The following is a 27799-nucleotide window of genomic DNA, read 5'->3' as shown; positions in this document are numbered from 1 at the left end:
GACTTTACCATATTACAGACCTATTTGGAAAGAATACAGCATGCAAACTTAGGTCCATATGTATATATGCATGTACACACACATATATATAGAGAGATATATAAACAATATTTATGTCACACTGAATTTATATATATAAAGAGTAAGGCTCGACTAAACATGCATCACTGACTCATCCACCTTCATCTCTCTCTCTCTCTCTCTTTCTCGGATCAAGAAAAAGTTCAAAAAAAAGATGAGAATGACAAGAGATGGAAAAGAACTAGAATACAAGAAAGGTTTATGGACTGTGGAAGAAGACAAGATCCTCATGGATTATGTCCGAACTCACGGCCAAGGTCACTGGAACCGCATCGCCAAGAAAACAGGTCCTTTTACCCTCTCTGTCTATTCTCTCGTTTGTTCTTGATGTAAGAAAAAAATGCTAAATTTTAAACGTTGGATAATAATTTAGGGCTCAAGAGATGTGGAAAGAGCTGCAGATTGAGATGGATGAACTACTTAAGCCCTAGTGTAAACAGAGGCACTTTCACTGACCAAGAAGAAGATCTCATCATCAGACTCCACAAGCTCCTTGGCAACAGGTTCTTCTTTTTAAAGATTAATCTTGATCTTGTTGTAGTTTCTTCTATACAATTATATTGTATTGATCTCGTTTAAATTGTTTCTTCTATACATACAATTATACTATTGATTATATATATGTATGAGTTGGTCGAAGTTTAATTTACATGAATTTCTATATGTCTAAATGTTTACATCTAGCAAGCTAACGATTTATATACATAGTATCTAACTTCTGATCATTTTTATTCAGTCGTTTTGGTTAATCTCTATCATATTTATTATGTGTCTACTATACTATTATAATTGTTTATACTTAAAAAAAATTAGTCGACAGAACTGAGGATCGATCGTGAATTTGAATCAACGATCTTAGATCTGTCGTTTGCTTTTTTCTGACATTATATGTATAATTAATTATATATCTTGGTTTATATTCAAAGATATGTTTTTTTTTTTTTACCAAAGGCTTATATTCAAAGATATGTTTCCTCGAACTTTACAATTACTAATAATTGTACTCATTTATGGATCATACGCATATACACCTGTCTCATATAGTTTAATTCTTAACGTCTGCAGACACATATCAACATATATAATCTGGCTACGTGAATTACACACTTGCTCTAAATAGATCCATAAGCGTTAACTCGTACCTCGGTATAAGAAACTTTAATAACCATGCAGAGATATATCAGTAAATATTGTCATTATTCATCTATGTTAAAAGGAGTAGGGTCACAAAGAGAAAAAAAAGCATCATTCCGTGAGAAAATGGAAAATATGTGTTCCATCCTTCTTTGGTATGTGGGGATCTTTTCAGAAGAATTAATGTCCTTTTGGTATTTAACTTTTGATAAGAAAATATTGTATCATATTTTTACCTGACGAATTTATATATATATATATATATATATGTAATGAAACTTTAAAATTCGAACTAAGTATAGTTAATTTTTTTTTATTTTAATTCACGTGAAAAAATGTTTAAAACAACATTTAATTTCAAATGTTTTATGATTCAGATGGTCGTTGATAGCAAAAAGAGTGCCGGGAAGAACAGACAATCAAGTAAAGAATTATTGGAACACACATCTTAGCAAGAAACTCGGCCTCGGAGATCATTCATCTGCGGCCAAACCGGCTTGCCACGTGGAGACTCCGCCGTCTTTGGTCCTCACAACCACAACTTCTCCCTCTCATCATCAAAACGATATCACTGGAGGAAAAGTTTCAACTTTAAGATTTGACACTTTAGACGACGATTCCAAACTCAAACCAAAACCCAAACCGGTCAATTCCATACAACCCGACGTCGAAGTTGCTGCTACGGTTCCAAATCTGTTCGACACTTTCTGGATTCTTGAAGACGACTTCGAGCTTAGTTCACTCACTATGATGAATTTTGCTAACGGGTATTGCCTTTGAATATTATTTATGATTGGCTTCTAAGAAGTAATTATCGATTAATATTAGATTATATATATGAACAAGAATAAGAATATGAATACATCTGATTTTTTGATATTTTCTTATAGTTTTGTACTCATTTTTGTGTGTAAAAGTAAGGAATAAGGATGATCATTTGATAAGAAAACTATATAGAGTTTGATTTCGTTGTTTCCTTAGTGTAACCAAAATAAATCTCATGTTGGTTTAAATTATAATAATTACATTCTGTCTTTACATACTGTACTTCATCTATTAGCGTTCATAGAAGATTTTGCTACTTTGTAAAAGAAAAAAAGGAGTAAATTAAGAAAAAAATACAGGACAAAATTTGAACTAGTGCAACCTCAGCTATGAATACTATATATTGGGTTTTTGTTTTTGTTGTTTCCAATTTTATAGGATGTGTTTGGAAAACATTCATTCATAACTTGTATAATGGGAAAATACATATTTTAGACTATCCTAAATTGTTGACAAAAAACTATCCTAAATAATAGTACTAATATTTATTTTGAAAATTCTAAATCAAGAGGCCGCTGTACAATACTAACCTATTAGTTTTACCATAGTTAGAAAGGAATTATTTATGATGTAAAAACAAAATAATTACGCTCTCTATTTTATAGCAAGTGTCATTTCTTTTATAATTTTATTTTTCATTCAAAATGTTATATGATATCTTACATGTAAATTTTGAACAAAAATGAAGTTTTATCTCTTTAATATATGTTTACAAAAGAAAAACTAAAATGACTTTTAAAAGTGTATAACATAATCTTTGCTTGCACAAGGAGTCAGAACAATCAACATTTTAAGTCAATAAATTTGGTCAGCCAGGAAAATCCAGCTGTTACCAAAAGTAAAAAAAAAATAGCCTTGATTCTTCCACCATATTTCTATAACAACTTGCATTTTTCCTATTTTAAGTATTCCTTGAAAGAGTTTAAAGATTAACCTAGTGAATGAGGTCTTGTCAGGTTAGGCTCTTGTGTCTCTTACATTAAGTAGACAGATTAATGTTAGGGTTAGCATTGTCATTTGAAGTAAATGACGATTAATCCCGAATTTAGGACTATACTCCTCATACATTGGATAAGACCAGTCCTCGTACGTTGGGACTTTGAAAGTTAGTTGAGGAAGCCAAGACTGAGAGATTATTTTTCTGGTTGACTTGGAATAATTTTTTTCCAACAAAAAAGTTGATGTTTAGATTCCTTTTATATTATTTATGAACCGAAAAAAAAGATGTTGAGGTATCTCCACCTGAAATATTTTATTTTCTTTTTTTGTCCAAAATAGAAACTATATGTTAAAACTTAGTTTTGTCCCCATACCTGAAGTTTAGTTTTACATAACTGGATGGTTTATGACCAAAAAAAGGTTTTACATAATTGGCTGAAAATATAAACATTTACACAGAATCGTCATTTAGTTTATTAAATCCTTAAACTAAAGAGGACCTTAGACCAAAAAAAACAACAGTAGTTTAGAAGAGGCTAATAAAAAAAATAGTATTACTTACATATTAATTAAAAATCATTTTTGATGAATCCATTTTTTACTTTGAAAATTGAGTACTTGACATATGAAATGTCATTTTCAAAAAATATTTTGTCTTTCGGGGACATCCGATAAAATTCGCCTGTTTTTTTATACTGAAAACAAGAAAAAAAATTTGAACAAATTTATATATAATTATATCTAATTTTTTTTCGAAAATTTATATAATTTAAAATCTTATACAACCGATAAACCATGTAACTAAAAAAAACCGAAATACCGACATCTAGGTTGGATGACATTATGCTACTTTTCTAATAATTTTTTTGCATTAATACGGGAAAAAAAAAGCAAATGAGCCTGTCCAATGTTACGAAAGGCCCACCACCGTAGGAAGGATTTTAAAATCCAAAGCCCACTAATGAATCCTAAATAAACAAAATTGAGCCCAAAGATGTGGAAAAAAACCCACATTATAAAATTCGTTTTCATTGACCAAATTTCTTTAGTGGAATCAAGGAACAAGGAATAGTTTTCCCGGAACGATGATGAATGTTGAAGAAAAGCCCAACGATATCTTTCTTATATGGTAAATACGTTCTTCTCTTTTCTTCTTCCTTCATCGCTCTGTTCCTCAGATAAAACTTCTCATGCCCAGAAGAAACTTTCTTCGTCTTCGATGACTCGTCTCTGTTTCTTTCTCTGTTTTTGGAATTCGAATTCAGAAAATTAAGCGATTGTTTCCCTTCGCTGTAACTTCTCTTCAACAAATCCTTAATTCTCCACCGTCGCGACGACGACGACGACGATCCCGTCGATTTGCTCTTTCTCCAACCTCCGATTCGTGATTTCTCCGGCGTCCATGGACAATAACTCTCGCTCGTGATTCCGTCCTCTTCGTCTGATTCCGATGATGAATACACCAGTGTCGGCGCCGGATCTTCGCGATCGCGGAGTAATAGATCTCCAAGCTGAGTCGTAACCGCCGCCGCCGCACGCGACGGTTCGTTTTTATCACCGTCCGATTTCGCGGCGGAGAGTTTAGGTGCGAGGATTTGATTGAAAATCGGAAAAACGAAACCGCGATCTCCGGAGAAAGCATTGACGAATTCAAACTCGTCGCCGTTGGAATATTCTTCATCGGAAAACTCAGATCGTACTCGATCGGCGGTTTCAGCGAGTCCGTCGCCAGTGTAACTGCTAAAGCTAGGACAAAACGACGCCGTGTAGGTGTTGTCATCTTCTTTCTCCATTGTGTGAAGCTTTCCTTTTTCACCGTAATGGTGTTCGATTTGTCTCATTGGGTTATTATATATAGGAGAAAATTGGTGGGCTCATAAAAATGGCAATTTGTGTAAATTTAAAGGGAAAAAGGTGTGATATGTATCATCATCAAGGTTAAGACTTTCTTTCTAGAAGCTAAATTTGGATCCAGATGTTTAGGTGGAGATTAGATTTTTAATTAAGTAGTTGACAATGAGGTACTACTTGACTCTTTTGTATTGTGTGATTACTGATTAGCTACTAAAAGTGGTACCATGTCTATTTGATCAGATATCATCTTTCATTAGAAAGAATAACCTTTTAGAAAGAATAACCTTTTAACAATTTTTCAATTTTGTAATCAATTTTCTAGTTTCCGTGTGCGAAAATAACAACAAATAGAGAAATCAACTGTTACTTTCGCAAATATAACCTAGAACCGGATCCAGTTAAACAGTTAATAGGTTCTTTTGCGAAATTAAAGTAAACAATAGATGAAACTTGTGAAAAAAAAAACAATTGCTTAAACCTTTTTTTTAAGTAGTTGCGAATAACAATATAACTAAATTTAGTTTTTGCAAAGTAATCATAAAATTTTTATTGTATGTAACAGGATTTCTATAAATATTCCAAATGGTATAAATAGCATAATCACATTTTTTAACGTGAAAAAATGTAAATCAGTCATCATGCTAATGTTTTTGTTTGTTAACGTACAAAACTAAACAATGCCAATTTTCCTAAAAAGTAAAAACTATTAAAAACTAGCTGTACTTTTAAAAATTAATCCGTCAATATATTACGAAGGCTTGAGGTGCAAGGAAACTTTTATAATTATCAATCATATGCTTATGGTCGTCTCTAATAAAATGTTGTTTGTTTATGAAATTTAAATATCATTCTTTGGAAACATCGGATTATTACGTAACTGCTGACGAAAGAAAAAGAATCATGAACACTTGGATTCTTACGATTATTTCTATTCTAAAAAACGATGGTTCGATTGCTTCAATTACTCAATATTACGGCAATATTTTTTGCTCTCGTCGAAGCTAAATAGATCTTTTTTTTTTCTGATCTAAAAATCAAATCAAGTATTCGACTTTCTCCTATCTAAGGAGGATTCGTATTACTCATTCTAATTACCAACAACTCTTTCGTCCTTGCACCACCACACATATTACATGTGTCTTTAACAATATTAATTCATTGTTTTTTTGTGAACAAAATATTAATTCATTGTTACTTACATTTATAATCAGTTATTACCCGTAAACAATAAATCCTGACTTATAAAGGTTAGGCATTAAATATGAAAATATTAGCGACAAACAAAGCAAAGGATGTTTTATAATTTTTGCTTTAACAAAAAAGAAAAAATATGTTTTTATAATTTTTGTGGTGTTTTGGAAAACGAAACTATTGTAAGTTGTACGTAACATCGTAACTTGTGTCTATGTGGATCCACTATGATGAGGCACTCCTAAAGGTTAGACCACTCAGGCTCGACTTTGTTTGGTTTTCAAGTTCGGTTCCAAAAGCATGTTTGCTGCATGTGGATGGCTTAAAAGGTTCCGGAATTAGTGTAAGTTGTACACAATATCGTAACTTATTTAACATTTTCGACCCCAAAAAAAAAAACTTAAGATTTGATTCTGGAGACAAGAATGGGAAGTTGCGTGAACCGACTAGATCGTGTGTTCATTGGTTTTGGTCGGGTTTCAATGGGTCCAGAAAGTCTTAAGTTTTTAAAATATAACCCCGTAACAGATTTCTATCTGAATTACATGTTTATCGGCTTGACCGACCGAGCTTGGCCGGATTTTAAAAACGGTGTTTATCATAGGTTATACTTCTCCATCCTTACTGTCTTTCTTTCTCCTCTCTTGGCATTTGAATTTCGTCAAAGATCATTCCTTTACTGAAATTATTGTAGTGCTTTTTAGTATTCTGTTGGTGAGGCAATTCCATTACATTACAAAAGAACACTTTCATATAACTCATTTCATTGATTTCGACCACAAATGTTATGTATGTACATATTAAATCAAATTTCTTTTTCTCAAAAATGTTAAACGGCTAAGCTTTGGTGCCAGCTAAGTTCCAAACACGCAGCTTCCCACTCTTGTCTCCACTGAATAACAATCCTTCAGGACCAATTGTGATTGTGCCGATCGTGTGCGTCGAAAACATCTTTCCTCTTTCTTCAAAACTGTTTGTAACCCATAAACAGAGTGAATGAGTAAATGATTAAGATTAGCGTAGGAGTACAATTATAGATACTCTTCTAGGAGGAAGCTTCACTTACGATGGTAGATCGACGATGCTGACTGTTCCGTTTTGGTAAGAGGAGAACATGATCGGTTTGCCATCTCCGTCGTTAATCCCACAAAGAGCATGCACACTCTGTTTCAAACCATAAAACAATATAGAAATGTTCTTTTTGTTAAGACCAAGTTTGTGTTGTTGTGATGAGGAGAATGGTGCTAAAGGTTATACAAAAATTAACCTGTTCTTGTCTGCGCGTATTAGTAACTTTCAAGATGCCATTGTCAGAACAAGCCCAAATTTTTATGGTTCCATCCAAGGAGGACGAGAACAGGTACTGATCCCAACATAAGAGCGATGTGATCGTGTCGCTATGTTGCCTTAGGGTCATTGTACATTGCAGCGTGTTGAGATCCCACACCTGAAAAAATTACAGCAAATAGTATTGATTAGAATGCATTCTATAAGATTGTCAGTTTTTACATGTTTAAACCTTGATTCAATAAGTAGAAGCCACTTCTTACCTTTATCGTTTTATCCACGGAACCAGAGTATAGTCGCTGACCTCCAACAATAAAACATGTGACTTGACCACTATGGTGTCCCTCGAGAGATGTGAGGTACGTGAAAGGATCAGATTCGGTTTCAGTAGCTTTCCAGACAGATATGCTACCAGACTGCAATTCCAATAAGAAAAAAAAACCAAAAGGAACTTACTTTAGATCCAACAATGGGAAGCAGAGAGAACTAATAAAAGTAGAGATCGAGTTAAGATGCTTACACTTGTCCCAGCAAAAAGCATTCCATTTCCAACAGTCATAGCATGGACCTGACCAACCACTCCGTTAAGATGCAAATCTTTACTGGTTTGGACGTTAAAAGCCTGCAGCATTGTAGATAAAAAAAAGAACTATGAGACCAGAGCCAACACAACAAATCCCACTCATGACTATAGACGAATGGCACTAGGATAACTGAAAATGTATTTGAGCTAAGAGATGCCTTAAACTAACCTTTACAGCATTTGGCAAGCCAAGGAAAACCCAACGGCCTTCACTGATTAAAGACCCTGCTTCTGCCTGGAGGTTGATTGTATGAACACACTGACCAGTATGACAGTCCCATATTCGCAATGTACCATCGCTACTGGCTGAAAAGAGTTTATCTGAACCCACAGGAAGTGCAATCCCCTTCAGATCCTATAGGAAAAACAATCAACATGTTAATAAAATACGTTTTCCATTTAGTAAAGAGTAACAAAGCAATTAAAAACAGCTTAAGCGTACCTTCTTGTGTCCTTCAAGAGTAGCTACCATAACCAATCCAGGTAAGCTAGACCAAGAGTGTAAGAACTGGCATAGCTCGCCATTCTTGCAGTTTCCAGCTTTCCAATACTTACATACACAATCTCTAGACTTGGGACTGCCGTTATCTCTCGACCCCAAGCCTCTGGTGCCTGAAACAGATGAGCTTCTTGGCCCATTAGCACCATTCTTCCTTGGCTGATTCGACACACAATGTCCTGTGCCTGAAACTGGTGATTTCACTGACTCATTGGTGTTATCATTCTTCCTTGGCCTGTTGCCTTCTGATGCCGTCCAAACCAGATTCCTTGACCTCTTATTCGGACCTTTGTTCACTCTGTTTTCATAAGGAACATATGGTCTTCTCGGAGCTATATCTGCTGCGAAATCTTGTTGCCTTTCCACTCCAAAAGTCCTTCCGTTTGAGTATCTCCTTAGCGCCTTATGATTCATACTATAGACATTGAGAAAACAACTAACTTTAGCAGACTGAACCACAGATTCGAGCTTTGTTGCTTCATCCATGATGATCCACAGAAACTCTCAGAAGGGTAACACGTTTCGAAGGAGTAAGAAGAAGATCAAAAGCTCCAATCCTCTGATACCCCAAGTTCATGTTAACAAAACTCCAAGTATCGTAGAGCATCACGTCCACAGAAGAAAAAAAGTAACCACTTAAATTTTATCTCCATATTCAGAACCCTAATCTAACGAGACTAAGAACCGAAACATTCCTTCAATTCCAGAGAGGCCATACATGATCGATGTAGTATCGACTCACAAGAAACCACATGGTTCGACGATTTCAACCGAAATAAAAACCCTAACTATAACAACAACTAAACCCAAGAAGAGAGGTATAAATCAGATCATATTCCATCATCCTTATCGGTGAAACCCTAGCTTCCTGGGTAATCGATGCGAATAGGAGGACGAAGATCCAGAAGACGCAGAAACCCAAATTGAAAGCACGAAGAAATCATCATAATCGCGGAGATCCGTAGTCAAAGTAGAAGCAAACCTGAGAGATCAAACGAACGTAGAGATCTTCGAATCGGGAACGCTTTTCAATTCTTTATAGAGAAAAAAAAAGAATTTTTTTGACGACGAAGAAAAAGGAACGACTCGTATAAATAAGCTGTTGCCTTGTTAGAGAGGTGGGTAATAATAATATATAGACGAGCGTGGAGGTGTATTTTCTAAATGGGCCATTACTATGGCCCATTATTACGTGGGCCACAAACCCGTAAGTTAATTTTTGGTTATACAACAACCTACGGATTGTTTTGCGTTAGCTTTTATCTATGGGCTCAACTCTCAAGAGAATGTTATATACCAAAAGCCATTGAAAGGGTTTTAGTCTCAAATTTGATTAACTTTAAAAGTCTACGACAAGACAAAACCATCAATCTACTTCTAACCTATGATTATGACAAGATCATGGTATCATCAACTTCTGAAAATAGTTTTGTTTTTTTTTTGGTTTTGCAGAAACCTTAAATATCCTAAAACCTGTAAAAAAGTGTCCTGAAGATTCTCAACCAACAAAACATATAAGACATAATCCTAAGACGATCACATCTTCCTTACTTTCTCGAGCCAAATAACCATCTCTTCTTCAAGTTTCACTTTCACTTCTGTAGTCATTCCTGCTTTCGATTCATCCACTAATGTTATCATCTCCTCCAGCTTCTTCTTCAAATTCTCCATCTCCGTTGCTGCCTCTGCAACTTCAGCTTCAGCTTTCTTCTCTTCTGCTCTCTCGTTGGGATACTTGAGTCTGAATTTAACTGTGGAAGTAGAAGCAAATGGACATTTCTCTTGTGAGGACTCGAAGGCTGTTTCACCATCAGCTATGTTCACGAAGGCGACACGGGCACAGAAGTTGTTGTCGAGCATATTAGTTCTCTCTTCATCCAAAGCTCCAAACTTTTCGTAGATTTCAATCAGCTCTTCTTTCTTAGGCAAGCTCGAACCAGGACCAAATGTAACAAGAAGCTCAGCTCCTGAAAACTCCTCCTCAGTTTCTTTCTTTTCCTTATCCACTTTCGACTTTCCCTCTCTTTTCTTCTTCTTCTTCTCGGGTTTCTCAGTCTCATTCGGCGTTTCCTCTTCCTCATATTTAGGCTTCTTAGCTTTTCTCTCTTTCTTCTTTGACTCTTTCAAGGTTTCTTCTTCCTCATCCGCTTGCTTCTTACGTTTTCTCTCTTTCTTCGTTGGTTCATTTGACTCTTTCAAGGTTTCTTCTTTTTCATCCGCTTGCTTCACTGATTCAGGCTTCTTACGCTTTCTCTCTTTCTTTGTTGTCTCACTCGACTCTTGGCGGGCTACTTCTTCTTCTTCATCCGCTTGCTTCTTTGATTTCGGTGTCTTCGGTTTTCTCTCTTTCTTCGTCGTCTCAGGCTTGTCTGTCTCATTCTCTTCTTCTTTTCCAACTTGCTCAATCTCCTCTGTTTGCAGCTTCGCTTTACGCTTCCTATCTTTTATCTCTTTTCCTTTACTCTCAGCTTTGCCAGTCCCATTCAGCTCTTCCTTGTCTGTATCTGGACTATTATAACTCCCTAATAGCTTGCTATTGGCACCCTCATGATATGTGAAGCTTCTGTAGATGGACATGAACTCTCTTACCATGTCTCTTGAGCTACTGTCTTTCGGATATTGTGTACCAAGAGCAGCTACACGAATTAGATCCCGAATTTCCTCAGGCGTAGCTCCCAATCTCAGAAAATCGACGGCGTTACAAAGTTCCTCTGACAGTTCTTGATGAGCTACACCATTCTCCAATAATAATGATTCGCAAGGTTTATTATCCTCTTCCACTGGCACGAGGCTTTCACTAGCATTGGTCTCTCCTACTTGGCTCTGACTTACTTGGCTCTGACTTGAAACTTTGGAAGATTCAGATTCGATTTTGCTCCTTTTCCTCCTTTTCGATGAAAAATCTGATAAGTACTCTGGCGAAAGATACTTGCTCTTCTTCCTCTCTCTCTTTGTCGTTTGTGTGGAGGTCTCGCCATTTCCAGCACTTGAAGCATCAACCCTGACCCTTTTTCGCAGTGAAGCTAACGGAGTTGAATCATTCTCTGTTGCATCATCCGAATTCTCCTTTTTCTCAGTTTCTTCTCTGTCTCCACCCCCATCATCATCATCATCATCCACATCCCTTTTCTTCCTCTTCCTTGAAACAGATTTGCCTTTGCTATTTTCTCCCACTTGCTTGTGACCACTGTCTTCGATTGTAGAAACTTCACTCGTTCTTCTCCTCCTCGGTGTGGTGGTGGTTACAGTTGCAAGCTCATTCTTAGCTTCATCACGGCGTTTTACCTTTTTCCCACTCGACTTTACATCTCCATCCTCTGGTTCAGTCTCAAATCTCACCTTAGCAGCCGACTCATTCTCCAATATTTCAGCAATGCTCTTTTGCTTCCTTCTGTGTTGCAGCCTATGATCAGGAAACCCAGAACACTTCTCTAACGATCTCTGAAGAGACTCTCCAGGTTCCAACGCTTCTTCTTCTTCTTCTTCTTTGCTCGAACCTTTAATCTCATCATCAATGACCTCGTCTTCATCATCATCATCATCATCATCATCATTGTTCTTGTCTTCAAGCCCTGGGACAGATTGTGGCTCAGTGTACTCGGTCAAGCCATATCCTCTTTTAGACCGATAGAACGCAGATACCTTCCTTTTCAGAATCTCGAGCTCAAGCAACCCATTAAAACTAACAGTCTCTGCAAATCCTCTAACATCTTCAAGAATCCCTTCAGGTTTCCCAACCAGCAAAGACGAAATCATCTCTCTTCTCACGTCATGAACAAGGACGCCTTCTTTTATCCCAGCGTTCTTAACTTCAGGGTTCTCGAACTTGCGCTTTTCCTCTTCACAATCACATTTCAGTAAACGGTCAATGTGTCTTCCCATTTCTCCTACAGCTTCTTCCACTGCACTTAGGAACACCTTCGAACTGCTCATCTTTGAACACTCTTTAAAACTCTCTGCAAACGGTTTCAACTGCGATGGACCACACCAAGCAAATGTCCTGTCTCCAAAATACGCAACAAGCAGCTTTCCCTTTTGCTTTATCTTCAAAGCCAAATCTGAAGCTTCTGATGAATCGTAAATCTGACCTGGCCACCATGGATGATTCTTGATTTTGCCCCAAACAAAATCTCCAACATTGTATCCATGCTCCTCTTCTTCTTCTTCTTCTTCTTCTTCTTCTTCTTCATCTTCTTCACCATCTTCAGCTTCGTCTCCACCAATCTCCTTATCCTCGTCACTGACATCTTGCTTCAGTTTCAGCAGAGACGAAACTCCATTCATTACACAATCTTCAACAGCTCCAGAACCCGTCTCAACAACAACGTTTTCCTTGGATTTGTTGTCATCATCATAAACATAATCTCCCAAAACCTCTTGCTCTCCGTTTTCAGGAACCCTAACACCGTTCTCTTCTAGGGTTTTCTCACCTGAGTCGTGTTGTTGTTTAGCTGATCCAATTTCTGATGTACAAGCTTTAGGTTTTGCTTCCTCTCCGATTCCCAAAACAACTTCCATTTCCATATTTTCCTAACTTTTCCCGAGAAAATCAGAGAAAAAAAAAAATCAGAAAACGACAAACTGATCTGAAATAAAATCAAACCGACCTACACGAACGAACATATCCACAAAAATCAAAACTTTATAAATTAGGGTTTCTGAAAATCAAAATATTACACAGAAGAACAAGTAAAAAATTTGATAATCACCTTAGCTCGAGAGAAAACAACAACTTTTCGAGCAGCGAATCCTTGAGATTTCCTTGTAAGAACAAAATCAAAGAGAGAAGAAGATACCGTCTTTTCAGAATCTCATTTTTGTTCTCTTTCTCTTTCTCTGGATTTTGAAAGACGAAATGAAAAAACTATGAGCTTCAACGCGGCGCAAATTTGTTTTTTCCCTTTCTGAAAAAATTAAGACACATAAAAAGGGTATTTTCGTAATTAACACCTTCTTTTTTTTCTTTGGTTACTTATCTGCCTTTTTTGCCACGAGAATAAGACAACGTTTTTAATTGTTTTTTGACTCAAAATTTTACAACATTTAATCGCCTGTCGCTTTCACGCCACAAAGAGACTACAAATCTAAGCGACAGCTCCGCGAGTACAAAATTAAAACATATTCGCTAGTTACTCACGTTAGTATGCGATTCGTCAGTATTCAGATTCTTACGTGGAGGATATCTAATGGAGGATAGATAACACGCGCGTTTTGACGAGACTGAGGATATGAGATTGAGGAACGCGTCACATGCTTCCGATGTTCGACAGCTGTCACTTTCTTGGACGGCTAATAATTTGCGGCAGTAAAAGCTGAGTGATTCCGAAGTTGGCATCTGAAACGACACATGTATTTGCCGTTTTTAATATGATGGATATGTATGATAGGTGGCCCAAAACTTTATTACAACAATATCTAATTTTATTTAATCCTGTTAAGTTATCTTTTTTTTTTTTGTCTAACTGTTAAGTTATCTAAATTTAGTGCTAACTGATTAGTCTTTTTTTTTTCCTTCGGATCCTACATTAATTTGCCAGTATGAGTAAGTTTATATTATATCTGTTGCTTTTGGTGATAAAGAAATGTGTTAAAAAGATCATGCTTGAACCAGTTAAAAATATGTGATAAATTTATTTAAAAAGTGTGGGATTCAGTATGATTTTTTATTAGACTTGAGAAAATATTTACCAAGTGGATAAAAGAATCCGATTTTTTTTGCTAAAAATACAAAATATTAAGATTTGTAATTAATTCATTAACACAATTAATAATAAAAAATATTTTTTTTCTAGTTATTAGATTGATGATTGATTTTGACTTCATTAAAGAAATCAGATTTTTTTGCTATAAAACAAGAAATACAAAATATTAAGATTTATAATTAATTCATTCACACAATTCATAAAAAAAAAAAAATTTATTGGACCGATGGTTGATTTTGGCTTCATTGAAAGTCTTTTAGAATCAGACTCGCAACAAAGAAATGTGTTAAAAAAATTATGTTTCAACGAGTTTAAAAAATGTAACGGATTCACTTAGAAAAATGTGGGTTCAATATGGTTTCTTATTAGACTTGGAAATCTTTTACCAAGTGGAATAAGAAATCTGATTTTTTTTGCTATAAATACAAGATATTAAGATTTGTTATGAATTCATTCACATAATTAATTAAAAAAAATAATCATTTTTTCGAGTTATTGGACGGATGGTCGATTTTGGCTTCATTGAAAGTCTTTTGGAACCATACTCGCAACAAATTAAAAAAAAAAAATGTAACGGATTCACTTAGAAAAGTGTGGGGTTCACTACGGTGTTTTATTAGACTTGGGAATCTTTTACCAAGTGGAATAAGGAATCAGATTTTTTTTCTATAAATACAAAATATTAAGATTTGTAATTAGTTCACTCAATTAATAAATAAAAATTAGTCATTTTTTCGAGCTATTGGACTGATGGTCGATTTTGGCTTCATTGAAAGTTTTTTAGAACCAGACTCGCATCAAAGAAATGTGTTAAAGGGATCATGTTTGAACGAGTTAAAAATGTAACGGATTCACTTAGAAAAGTGTGGGGTTCAGTACAATTGATATATCATGGTTTTTATGGTTTTTGACCATGGTATAAGTCTTATTTATAGAGTCTTTCTAGTGTTTTTCGAGTCTTTTGGAGTCTTTACAGGTCTTAGGTACGTTTGGAGCTTAACTGGAGATTTTGGAGCACTTTGGAGCTTAATCAGGATCAAATTCGTCAAGGATAGATTTTGTGCTTTAGTGTTGCTCGACACCATGGAGAGTGATGCTCGACACTTGTCAAATAAATAAGGAAAAGACGATTTTGTTTCCTGTTTGAAGAAGGAGTTGGGCCCAGAAGTTCCCAAATAATTCCAAGAAGGCCTAGAACGTGTTTTAGATATATATATATAGGATTTTTATTCCCTTTTTATCGATACTTTAGATTTTTGAGAGATAGATACTCTGAGTTTTTGCTTGGGCGATTTTGAGAGCTAGGGAAGACAAGTCTGAACTCTGTCCGTTTAGAGAGAAGATTTCGAACCCCTTTATCTATTTCGATTTAATCTATTGCTTTCTATTCATCATGTTTGTTGTTCCAATAATCATGTCTGAGTAGATCACCTGTTAGGTTTAGGGTTTAATTAGGGTTTTCTTTGAATGTTTTATTAACTCGCTAGTTAGGGTTCGTATCTGTTAGTTCTTCATCTTAGGTTGTTCTTAATGCTAATTCTGGACTGATCACCTAGAACTTAGATTTTAGGTTGCTTAATTGACACGGAAGTGTAATTGAATAACTGGAAAGAACCTAGTGTGAGCAAAGTAGCTATTCGCAAAGGAATTTGGTTTAGATACTTTGTGAACATATCGAACTTGTGCATTAAAGCTAGTTTAAATCTGTAGGATTTGCAAAGGAATTTGGAATTCTAGGATTTTAACTTAGATAATTCTCACAACGGAAGTTGGTTAATTATAATTCTGTGTTTCGAGTTCAAGAACCATGCTTAAACCTGAACCCTGACTAATCGATTGATCTGCATTCATTGATCTCCTGAAAAACGCCCTAGACCTAATCTCCATCCATCTGAATCTTACAAACCGTTTTTACTGCTACTTAGTTTATTTCTGTTGCATTGCTAATTATTTCCAATATTTCTGCTTAGCGTAATTCGATCTCTATAAAGTTTATTGAGTGATCTCTTGTCTCTGTGATTCGACCTCTACATACTACAACTGCACATATGTGCTCTTGCAGAGTAGCTTAGAGATTAAACTTTGAGTATATCAACAGTTTCTTATTAAACTTGGGAATCTTTTACCAAGTGGAATAAGAAATCAGATTTTTTTGCTATAAATACATGATATTAAAATTTATAATTAATTTATTCACACAATTAATAATAAAAATAGTCTTTTTTTCGAGCTATTGAACTGAAGGTCGATTTTGGCTTTATTGAAAGTCCTTTAGAACTATATTTGCATCAAAGAAATGTGTTAACGAGATCATGTTTGAACGAATTAAAAATGTAACAGATTCACTTAGAAAAGTGTGAGGTTCAGTACGGTTTCTTATTAGATTTGAAAATCTTTTACTAAATGGAATAACGAATCAGATTTTATTTTGCTATAAATACAAGATATTAAGATTTTTAATTAATTCATTTACATAATTAATAAAAAAAATAGATGTTTGTCTTAATTTACAATTCTTTTCTGTGTTTTTTCGATTTTCTTCTAGTTTGATTTGTTCATATTCACAATACTATTCATTTTGAAAAATTAACTATTAAAGGAAATATTGTATCTTTACTTTGTTCAACTGACCATGGTATTTAGAAAGTGATTGTAAACATGATAATTCGCTAGTTATTTTTATAAAACTAGATTTGTGTTTATACTTAGTATTATAATTATGTATTGCGTATGTATTTTTGTACAGGCTTGTGATAATCAACTGGTTAAAAAGAGCTTGCTCTATACAATTGATTCAAGTATTTAATTTTCATTAAAATGTAACTTGATAATTAAGATATTTTGAATGAAATTATGTGGTCTAGTCATAAATAACTATGAATGTTGTTTTTTAAAAATATATAAGATATAATTATCTTTAAATCCAGAGTTATTTTTAGGAATTCCAACGGTGACAGTATATAAACTTTCATCATCAAAAAGAGATCAAGATTGATTGAGACAGTGGTATGCTATTTTTTTTCTAAAGACTCAAGAACTATTATACATAGAAATTTAATGGGATGACTCGGAATTTGGGTAATCGTATCCTAAATTGGATGTATTTCATCACCTTTCAAATGCGTGGAGGATCGCGTTTAACACAAACTCCAACTATGGACGTGAACATAACTTGGATATATAGTATATAGATTATACAGTAAAGTATAAGCGAGGCCAAGAACCAATGATAGATGGTAATAGAGGATCATTTGTAGTGTTAAAAATAAAGAGAAGAACAAAAGTATACAATTCATAAATGAGAGGAGATATCAGAATGGTTATCACCATTGAACCAACCTTATTGGTATCATCGACAAGACTGTTGGCAAAGTATAAGAGGAATTTGACTGAGATTGCTCTATGCTTCATCAAATTTTGTCGAATTTTTCATCGAATTTTTCAAGTCCTTTTCAGCCTTACCAATATGTTTTGGATGAAACATTGTAAATATGTTTTTGGTATTACTTAAGAAAGAAAAAAAATGAAAAGTCAAATTCATCCACGTTTTCAATAATACTCAATTTTAAGCTGTGACCGACCCACCATGTGATGTTTTCAATTATATTGCACATGGAAGATGTTCACACGAAAAACATGTGCGCAAGATTAAAAAGACATGCAGCCTAATTCCATAGCCATTCAAAAGAAAAGCTCGAATGTTTTTTTACATAACATTTTCTATAATTCATACTCCCTCCGTTTTACAAAGAGTGTCGTTCTAACACTTTTTTTTATTTCAAAAAAAATGTCGTTTTAGAATTCCAATGTAATTTTTAACATAAAATACCATTTTTAACCTCAATAAATTTAAAAAATTAATTATAAATATAATTCTAAGAATCATTTTCTGCAAATTAATAAGAGTATAAAAGATATTTTATCTTATTTCTTAATTTGTGTGAAAAATGTCAGAACGACACTCTTTGTAAAACAGAGAGAATATATATTACGATTGAAGATGACTCAAACGATATGTTTTTAAGCATATGTTTTTGATCATGTGGGTTGTACCATTCTCTTTGGACGTGAAATCTAATATCAACGATTTGTTTAGATTTTTAGCATTTTTAGCAGAGTGTGACTTGAGAATTAATAAGACTTTTGATAATTTTCGGTGAATTTAAGGAAGTTCTTATGATTTGGTTTGAAATTTTTTGCAATCCCACATAAAACTATGGAATTTAGGTCTTTCTATTTTTAACTAAGAAACTCCTGTAAAATTTCTTGAAATCATTAAAGGAGGGTGTATTGAACTGAGCATTTGAAGTGATTTGAATTAAAATGACAAATCTTATGTTATTCAAACATGGATTTTAAAAAAATATTCTAAAATCCAATATTATTGGATATAAAACTTGTAAATGTCTCTTATAATCCACTGTTATTGAAAATGTTTTAAGCACTGAGATTTTAGTGATTTCAAGTAATTTGGCGAAATATCTTAGTTAAAAATACAAAGGTTCAAATCCCATGATTTTATACAGAATTTCAGAGAATTTTAAACCAAATCATCACAACTTCTTTAGTCCAATACACTTCCCAAAGTCTCTACTTAAAATCTCACAAATGCTCAGTTCAATACAATTCAAAAATTTTGATGTGATGAGAACATTGATTATAAACCAATGCCACTACTCTCTACTCATCCAAATCTAAGTTTTGTGACTTAATAAGTACACACAAAAAGAAATAGCTTCCCATTTTTAAGAATGTTTTGTATTTTGTATTTCTCTTTTTTTTTTGTACTCTTTACTCCTTACTTTTTTTTTAACAAGCAGATTTTCATCTTAAAAGATTTTATACAGCATATTCAGTAGCTATTGTACTATATTATTGCTACCAGTAAATAGTATACGCGGCCTACGGTCAGTATATTTGGATCTCGTATAATATAAAGATGAAAGTCAAATTCATTCACGTTTCAAATAATACCCAATTGTAAGTTGTGAGTCTTGTGACCGACCCGCCATGTGATCGTTTTATACAATTTTCACATGAAAAACATGTGTACAATTTTAATAAGACATGCGGCCTAATTCAAAAACTATTCAAAAGAAAGGCTTCGATGTTTTTATCTTCTACTAGCATATATATAATACGATTGAGCATGGGCCAAAACGATTGAGCATAAGTTCTAGATTCAGATAGAATATGAATGCTATACAATCTAAACACTATAAGCAACTTGGTCATGAGGTGATCAATTCTCTTTGGACGTGATATATCAACGGTTTGTCTACTTTATAGTTTTTCTTTCTTCTTGTCAATATGGAAACATTGGTTGAGATTCGAGTCTCTTGGTGTGATGACAACAAATTATCACTAAACCAATGCCTCTACTTTCTCTACTCATCCAAATCTAGGTTGTGTAACTTAAATTACATCTATGGCTGCCATTGTTAGGGGTTTTGTGTACTCAAATAATAAGTGAAAAACCTATCTGTTTTTATAAAACATTTCAATCCAAACCCAAATCATAAAGAGATCATTTTAACTCTGCATGAGTAAAACGAAAAACAAAACCATAGATGTCTAACTGAGGATTTAAAAGAAGATTTTTTCAAGATCACGATTTCGAATACCAACAACTACTCTATAGTCCGAAGAAATTTTGGGTTTCAGGTCTTAAACATCTTAGTTAACAAACAAAAACATAGATGCAACAAATAACTTGACTTGGACTCATCTCTCATTTAAGATGATGACACTATATTTATAAAATAAATGTGTGTATATGCAATCAGAACATTTCAATATCTACAAATTTATTTGGCTATATATATATTATAGGCAATTGATATAGAAGAAGAAACTGGAGCTTTTGGGACAAATTAGGGACTTTCTTGACTAAAAGCAAAAAGTTTGGTAAACCTTAACTACATATGCCGTCTTACTATATTGAACTCACCCCCTTACCTAATTTATTGTCGTCCACTAATAAAATGGTCAGAATTTTTGTTCTTAATAGTAAAAAAAATTTGGAGTAAAATTCAAATTAATTATTGAAATTCGATTTCATGAGGCTAAAACTCAAATCAATCTACACGGTAGTTCTTCTAGCTTTCTGATATGAATTGCAACAATTTAAACGCTTTTTTAATTCCGTACCAACAGTATTGAACATACATCAACACACACTTATTCAACACCTGCTTAATTTTACTGCTATTATTTCCATGGATCGATTATTTAAAATGTTGCTTCATTATCGAGTCTTTCTTTTCTTTCTCTAATGCAAAAAAAACTTTTATATACTGGATGTAGTAGAGAGGTCGAAAGTAAAAACTGAATTATTCCTCATCAATTATTTCCGCGTATACAATATATATATATATATACACATTTTTTGAGAAAAAAATAATATATATATATAATACATGATCAAGCTAAATAAAAATTAATCATGATCTAAACCAGCTAGACCAGTATTAAACCAACTGTAAATTCTTATACTTTTAAGTATTTGAGGTTTTGAAGTTTTATATCAAATATTTATTGAATTGATAGAATATGGTTTATTGTGGTTTCGGTTCAAAGAGAAGTTGGGTACTTGTACATGTTATATGGTCATGCATGCACAATATTGGGATACAATGGTGTAGGGCTGGGCAAAATATCCGTCATATTTGATTCGATCTGTTATTCGTCTCGATTCGATCCGAAAAATTTGGATATCCATAATTTTATGGAACAAAACAAATAGTAAAATTCATTATCCGTTATAAACGGAGCAAATCACAAATACTAAAAAAAATTAAGACAGATATCTGCTCCGCTCCGGTATAAATATATATATATAGATAATAATTCATATAAAGTGTATAATTATTATATATAAATATAATTTTTATGAGTTTTTGTTTATAAATTTGATTATTATAAATATTAAATTTAATAAGTTAAGAAAAAAATATTTTTTAAAGAAAATATTGTCTTTTTAGCTAAATTTTGAATTTTTTTAATTTTTATTTACATTTATTATTATTTAAATATTTTTATGGAGCGAATCGGATATCCGATAAATATTCAGATTTTTGACAGATATTCAGAAAATAGATATTCGGATAACTACGAAGTGTATACGAATAGAAAAAATGATTATTCAGACGGAGGGTAACGGATCACGAATATCTCCAAATTCCATGATATCTGGTCCGCGCCCACCCCTACAATGGTGGAATAAGGTTAACAATTGAAGTGGGGAATGGTATGTATAAAGGCTACCTATAGTCCTATGTGACACATGTTCTATGACTATAGGTTGGTTAGGTTACGCATGTTCATGAATCTTACCCATCATGTGCCATTTGCTTTCATTCATCCACATGTACATGTACATGTATATCCACCCGAATCAATTATGAATTATATCAAACCCGTGCCTAAGTTAATAGAGACCCGATATGAACTAATTTATAGAAGAAAAAAATCACAAAAAAGATATAATGACGAAAAAAAATAATATCTAATCCAAATTTTGTTTCAGTATTTTATTTTACTCTTTAATTAGCTTCTAAATTTGGCAAAATAATCTTCGAAGAATTTCGCTAAAAATTTAAAATTTCTATCTTTTAAGGCTTTGCAATGGAAAGGGTGCACAAATAAAATAGGTAAACTAGTAGGCTTTTATTTTTTCTTAAAAAAAATTGTAGGCAAATGTTTCTAAATTTACACTATGGACATGCGTTAAGTAACGATATTTGAATTTAAACTATCTATTTGAGATAGATGGCCAATTCATATTATTACTCTAAGAAACGATAGGGATTGATTGGATATTCAAAATTTAATAGGTATATATGGGTTTAAATCATTTGCAATGACTAAAAGTATAAACAAATTCTACAACACCAAAATAGTAAAATAATAAAACATAACTTTTTAATGTTAATATATAACATTTTAGAAGTCAAACTTAGCGAATTATTTAATACTATTGTATTATTGAGTTAGTTTTAAATTTTAAAAACATAACATATCTATATAATTCCTTAAAATTATCATATTAAAATAATTTAAAAATGGATAAACTTTTGAATGTATAAGTAGTGACATATGCTCTAATTGGACGATATAACCCAGAGTTTGACTTCTAAAATGTTATATATTAGAAGTTACGTACACCGAAGTCCCGATTAGATCCTATCTCTTCTGACGATAACATTCTCAAGAATTAATTTACAAAACTTATAAAATACATAATATGTTAACAAATGAAATCATGATAAATATTGAATTAAGGGTGTTCTTGTACATACATCAAACGAACATTCTATAACAATAAAGCATGCAGTACCCAATTATTTTTAAAATATGTAAAATATAAAGTATATATTATCCGATCCGTGGCTTTATTTATGTATAACGTCGAATCGGTGCTATAAAGTATAAAATACAGTAAATACGAGTTATATATAGAATGGATTTATAAATCTCCCACCTTACCTCAAGTACTTTTTTTTTTCTTTTTTTTTTCTTACCTCAAGTACTTACCTAATAAGGCAACCCCATTTAGTACTCTCATATCTGTTTATAGAATTATATAACCCTCTTCGGAAAATATAAGGTCTAAAATAACTAATTAATTAATTACCACCAAATAAATGCATGGGCCAAAGATCATCTACGCTCCAACAGTTTTCTTCGGATTGATCAACTGCTAATGGCATCATGATCGAATCCGACGAAGGCACATAATTGCCGTAGTTAAACTGATGATCAGTATTGTTGGTTTGTTGATACGACGTCAATGGAGAATATATGTCCATCGTTTCTTGAGCATTCAAGACGTGGCTCGTGCTTGTTGCACGATCGTTTATCATCTCTGAGCTTTGTGATCCAACGTTAGTCGTTTCTCCTTGCTTGATGATATATTTCTGGATTTTGGTCCTCCAAAAATTCTTTATCTCGTTATCGGTTCTTCCTGGTAAATGCTTTGCAATTTTCGACCACCTAATCATAATTAAGAATAATTCAGTCATCACGAGTTAGTAGGTGTATATATTTTTTTTTACAGCCATGTGTGTTATGATGAACAAATGTTTATATTAGAACTTAGAAGTGATCACCTATATATCTAGCTACATTGATCAAAATATTAAGGTTGGCATTTGTTTCTTTTTTTTTTGCAGTGAGATTATGTAAGCTTCGTTAGACAAACGCTTTTATTATATATGGTATGGATTATCTAACTTTCGGTATCCATCACTTTTATGTGTCTGTATACACATAGATGATACTATTCTATATATTTTTTGCATTGATTTTTTTTATATAGATGTATTTGGTACATGTCTTTGTGTGTATATATATGTATATATTCATGTGATGTTTCTAAGAATAATCAAATAAAATCCATGTGATGTTCTTAAGAATAAAAATCAAATAAGAAATAATCTTCTTAACATGCAACAATTAGAATTGTGCATATACCAATATTTAGTTATTTTCTTACTTTGAAATTTTATAAATAGTATATATATAAAGTTCTAAAAGAGAGTTAACATTGCAAAAAATAAAAATATATCGCATTCTTAAGAAAATGAATTTATTGAGCTAAAAAATTATATATGTGACAGTTTTTCATAATTAAGAATGTGAATATGCTACTTTTTCCCTTTAACAAACGCTATATACTATAAAGTTTTATTTTGGGGTCATAACGCTATTTATTGAAAATTTCTTGAATATGCTTTTTTTATTCTTACAACGAAATAGAATCACGAGTTTTGGGAGAATCAGCGTGAGGTTTGAATGTTTGTGGTGAGGAAATATTGACACATGTGGATATTGAAACAAATCGCTGAAAAGAATTGGAAAGTTTTGTTACACCCACCAATATGTTTGGCTTCGTCACCTAATCTCTTGTTTTGATGTCTTTTTTTATGAACCTTTCAGTCTTTAGCCTCAATAATATATATCAAGCCGATCCAAAGTTCGAACATTTAGCTTTGCTTCTCTCTTTGGCCGTTGTTCATATATATAACCTTATTGTTTCAGAATTTATTTAGGTATATATAAACAAAATGCTAACCTATTTCCCCATTTGGCATGAAGTTCCATGATGATGAGCTGTTCTTCTGCTGTGATATTTCCCCGCCGTACATCTGGTCGGAGATAGTTCAGCCACCGGAGCCGGCAACTTTTTCCGGTGCGTTTTAGACCTACAATACATGTATATTATAATCAAAGTGCATGCATGCGTATATATTCTTTAATTGATAAAAGTATAAAAATAAACTTGTTCTAAACATTATAAAGTCATTTTTAAGTGGTTTACTCTGTTTTTTGGTTATTTGGAAAGAAAAAAGAACTGATTTTTTAAACCAATGTTTGACAATAAAAAACTGATAGTATATTGTTTATTTCTTTAATTTTATAAATACAAAAACCAGTGAATCAGTGAAAGTATAAACTCTAACATTAATTTTACCAGATTATGGTAACAATTCCAACCGGACAAATTAGTTTGTGTCTTTTTTTATTTTATTATTAGATTGTGTCTTCTTGAAAAAAAAATAGTTTAGTTGACAAATCTATGCGTATATAAACTCCGTCATGTTTATTTACATACGTAGATAATAAGATACATGAAGTTTATATATTTAGACTAACCTATATTTTTTATATAGATTTTACGTATAAATCAATTTTATAAACCTTTGCAAGTTAGGTCAGTATAAGTTATATAACTAAATTGTTCAAAACAAAATTGGTTCAACAAAAGTTATATAACTAATTGCTTGTGGGTATATATAAAGTTAGAGAACAATTTCCGAATCGACAAGATCTGTTGATCAATGCACAAAACAGAGATCTATTTAGGCAGATTTCAATCAGCTGTAGATAGTTTTGTTAAATCCAGTAAATAGATATGCATGCAATAAATTGGTAAGTGATTGTCCCAAGAAAACTTGTAATAATCTTTTTCATATGAAAAACAAAACTCTATCTTAATTCATTTTTAGATCGATTGTGTACAGAAAACCTGTGATATTAGAGTTCCTACGTGCTTTTCATATCAAACAGTGGAATCATACAGAGATTAAAACCTAATATCATCGCATGTGAAGACCAAGCCCTAGCTTATCAACACACACACATATATATATATATATATACGTATATGATCTTATACATACATGGATGACAAATTGGAGATTTATTGCCAATTGTGATATATATAATATATATATATATATACACACACACACACAGAGAGAGAGAGAGAGAGAGAGAGAGAGAGAGAGAGAAGAAATTCCATCACCTGCGGATTTGGCGAGAGAGTTCCAAACACCTTCACCATGATTGGCGATATAATTGATGAGAATCAAATCTTCTTCCATCGTCCATGGCCCTTTTCTCACCTCTGCATCTCCTGATCCCGACCCGCCACTACTTCCTCTTTTCTCCATTTTTATGATTATATACTCTTATCTACTATAACTAATATTGATAGATGAAGATATTTTATAGAGAGAGAAATAGAAAGGGAGAGTATTGAAAGTGAGAGAGATAGTTGATATTTTGTGGTGGTGGGCAAGTAGCTATTGCTTTTATAGAGAAGGATTCTCAAATGTAACGCGTTATAACAATCTAAAAAATCTTAGTGATTTATTACTATAAAGATTAAAGATATTAATTAACCACACTTGTTTTCGTTTTAACTTTTATTTTGTAAATTTTAATAACACATGAGCTATATAGCTTCAAAACCTAACTATGATCATATAGTATGATATCTATCTTGATCTATCACATGCATATATAAACATGTATGTGCGTACATGATCGCATAATCAATCTTCGATGTACACGAGTCTTTATGTAACTGTTTAGACTGTGCTTATATGGTTTATATATGAGTATGATTAATAACTGATTTTTTGTGCACTCCAACCCGCATATGCAGGTCTATTGGTATTCTAGCTAGGGAAAGGGATTAAACTTTTCACGCCCACAAGTTCGAATCTCGATATGACATAATTAATCTGTTTTGGTCATTATATTAAGAGATCATGAATCAAACGTCTAATATTTATCTAGTAATTACAACAAAATAAAAATCGTTGGTGCATTTGAAGTAGATATGTACATATATAGATGATTTACCTTTATCCATAGAAAAGGATATTCATGATGATCTTAATTACATTTAACAGCGATAAAGTTTATTTAATTTGGTCATCTTTTGATTTCTACAACTACTACAAGCAATGTTAAATGTTTCAGTTATGTAATAAATTATAAATTATTTCCTATATTGCAATCGATCGATGTCCAAATGGGATTAGTGATAGAATATATCATATTTCAATATTTCAGTGCTGTCGAATTGAATTATGTTTTAAGGAAATTGATTTACTTATTGTGAAATTATTAATCCACATATGCTATCAAAAGTTAATTTCAGATTTTAGCAACTATATATACCGTTTTTTTTTGTCGAAATATATCGAAAGTTTTCAACTTCTTAGTTCTTAGTTAACAAAACAAGAAATATTTTCTTTGATATTTGTATGAAAATATATGAATCATTTGTGCGATTTATTTCTAAACAACAGTTAAATCTTACGCTTTAAATTGTGTTAAATAATAGAAAGAAAAAAATATACTATTATGTTAGGTTTTATGACCATATTTTATAAGCTATTGGAAAAAAAAGGAAAATGTGGAGGATGTATAAGTCACTTAATAACGTTAAAAAAAAAAGAGAGAGGTATAACCACTTAATATATCAAAATGTATATCAAAATTTTAGAAGTTGCATTTGATTCTTTTTTTATTCAAAATTATTTTTGAGTTTTCGGTTTGGTATATTGGATTGAAAATGAAATGTCTTTGATTTGACTATACCATTCCAAGTCTCATTCTCTTTGATCATAGAAGAGATGATATCTTTGGGCCTTTTAGTAATCATTATTATTTCTGTCGACCAACTTTGTTAGTAAAACAATATTATTGACTGGACCTTTCTAGTTACTCAAATCAAAAGATTTAGTTAGAAATTCGTAATTTTTTCTTTGTTCTGGATTTAGTTAAATATTGCTAATTAAAAAGAGTTAAACCGTAATTTCAGTTTAATTTTTAGTACAATTTTGATTTTCGATTTAGCGGAGTTAAACACAAGAACGAGTGGATGACAAACGCCATATTTATTTGTATAAAACCAATACTTTTATTATATCTAATTGACTAATCAGAAATTTTCAAAACATTCATCAAGTTCAAGCTTTATCAGTGAGTCATAATTAAATATCAAATAAAGCACGATTAATAATTTTCCATTTATGGAAGGGCACTTGATTTGCCCCATCAACCAATAATAGTACTACTCTTAGCCGATTACAAAGAAACTCATTTTGCGGCTCTCAGTTAACTAAGTGGAATTGTTTATCAATTTCCGTCTTAGGCGCGTAAGATTTATTTTTTCAGACTGAAAAAAGTGAATTTTTTTTTATCAATCTAAAGTTCGATTGATAGCCATCAAACTAGCCGTTTGGAAGTGTTATAATCAATTAAAACGAATAAATTTTGGAAATGAAATATCTGATCTGTGTTTCCATTTTATTTTAACATGTAATCATCGTCTAGTTTGATTTGGGTTGGTGTTAAAACAATTTCTCGTTAATGTCTCCAATGAAGATTTCATCATAACTTTTA

The 27799-nt window shown here is 32.6% G+C and overlaps 5 protein-coding genes across 6 annotated transcripts; 1 reads left to right on the top strand and 4 right to left on the bottom strand.

Moving 5' to 3' along the window:
- Positions 1-235: 235 nt before the first annotated feature.
- On the top strand, positions 236-1995 carry LOC18022458 (transcription factor MYB23). Its single transcript, XM_006405446.1, has 3 exons — positions 236-368; positions 455-584; positions 1593-1995. Exons 1-3 carry the CDS (start codon positions 236-238, stop codon positions 1993-1995), a joined length of 666 nt encoding a protein of 221 aa, XP_006405509.1.
- A 1854-nt stretch (positions 1996-3849) lies between these two features.
- Positions 3850-5030, bottom strand: LOC18022457. The gene has a single exon (XM_006405445.2). It carries the CDS (start codon positions 4818-4820, stop codon positions 4008-4010), a length of 813 nt encoding a protein of 270 aa, XP_006405508.1. The 5' UTR covers positions 4821-5030; the 3' UTR covers positions 3850-4007.
- A 1720-nt stretch (positions 5031-6750) lies between these two features.
- Positions 6751-9476, bottom strand: LOC18022456 (zinc finger CCCH domain-containing protein 59). Its single transcript, XM_006405444.2, has 7 exons — positions 8337-9476; positions 8064-8249; positions 7832-7933; positions 7575-7727; positions 7292-7471; positions 7091-7188; positions 6751-6994 (listed from the first exon to the last, which is right to left on the bottom strand). The coding sequence occupies exons 1-7, from the start codon at positions 8877-8879 to the stop codon at positions 6862-6864; spliced, it is 1395 nt and encodes a 464-aa protein (XP_006405507.1). The 5' UTR covers positions 8880-9476; the 3' UTR covers positions 6751-6861.
- Positions 9477-9697: 221 nt separating this feature from the next.
- On the bottom strand, positions 9698-13296 carry LOC18022455 (glutamic acid-rich protein). 2 transcript variants are annotated; one of them, XM_006405443.2, is made up of 2 exons: positions 13103-13296; positions 9698-12927 (listed from the first exon to the last, which is right to left on the bottom strand). In XM_006405443.2, the coding sequence occupies exon 2, from the start codon at positions 12915-12917 to the stop codon at positions 9930-9932; it is 2988 nt and encodes a 995-aa protein (XP_006405506.1). In that variant the 5' UTR covers positions 12918-12927; positions 13103-13296; the 3' UTR covers positions 9698-9929. The 2 variants fall into 2 exon arrangements, with proteins under 2 accessions (XP_006405506.1, XP_024014366.1); XM_024158598.1 differs by having other exon boundaries at positions 9698-12923; positions 13103-13294.
- Positions 13297-22722: 9426 nt separating this feature from the next.
- LOC18022454 (transcription factor MYB24) lies at positions 22723-25551 on the bottom strand. Its single transcript, XM_006405442.2, has 3 exons — positions 25404-25551; positions 24171-24300; positions 22723-23089 (listed from the first exon to the last, which is right to left on the bottom strand). Exons 1-3 carry the CDS (start codon positions 25549-25551, stop codon positions 22723-22725), a joined length of 645 nt encoding a protein of 214 aa, XP_006405505.1.
- Positions 25552-27799: the final 2248 nt, after the last annotated feature.

Source organism: Eutrema salsugineum, unplaced genomic scaffold, assembly GCF_000478725.1.
Source record: "Eutrema salsugineum unplaced genomic scaffold, Eutsalg1_0 scaffold_14, whole genome shotgun sequence".
Lineage (NCBI taxonomy): Eukaryota > Viridiplantae > Streptophyta > Magnoliopsida > Brassicales > Brassicaceae > Eutrema > Eutrema salsugineum.
This window is presented reverse-complemented; position numbering and strand designations above follow the sequence as displayed.

Coding starts and splice junctions, on each gene's coding strand:
- LOC18022456 (XM_006405444.2), bottom strand. CDS start 8,879: ATGGATGAAGCAACAAAGCTCGAATCTGTGGTTCAGTCTGCTAAAGTT. Junction 8,250..8,336: donor CTCTTGAAGGACACAAGAAG/GTACGCTTAAGC, acceptor TTTTTCCTATAG/GATCTGAAGGGGATTGCACT. Junction 7,728..7,831: donor TGCTTTTTGCTGGGACAAGT/GTAAGCATCTTA, acceptor TTGGAATTGCAG/TCTGGTAGCATATCTGTCTG.
- LOC18022458 (XM_006405446.1), top strand. CDS start 236: ATGAGAATGACAAGAGATGGAAAAGAACTAGAATACAAGAAAGGTTTA. Junction 369..454: donor CCGCATCGCCAAGAAAACAG/GTCCTTTTACCC, acceptor ATAATAATTTAG/GGCTCAAGAGATGTGGAAAG. Junction 585..1,592: donor CACAAGCTCCTTGGCAACAG/GTTCTTCTTTTT, acceptor TTTATGATTCAG/ATGGTCGTTGATAGCAAAAA.
- LOC18022454 (XM_006405442.2), bottom strand. CDS start 25,551: ATGGAGAAAAGAGGAAGTAGTGGCGGGTCGGGATCAGGAGATGCAGAG. Junction 24,301..25,403: donor CTCTCTCGCCAAATCCGCAG/GTGATGGAATTT, acceptor CATGTATTGTAG/GTCTAAAACGCACCGGAAAA. Junction 23,090..24,170: donor CATGCCAAATGGGGAAATAG/GTTAGCATTTTG, acceptor AATTATGATTAG/GTGGTCGAAAATTGCAAAGC.
- LOC18022455 (XM_006405443.2), bottom strand. CDS start 12,917: ATGGAAATGGAAGTTGTTTTGGGAATCGGAGAGGAAGCAAAACCTAAA.
- LOC18022457 (XM_006405445.2), bottom strand. CDS start 4,820: ATGAGACAAATCGAACACCATTACGGTGAAAAAGGAAAGCTTCACACA.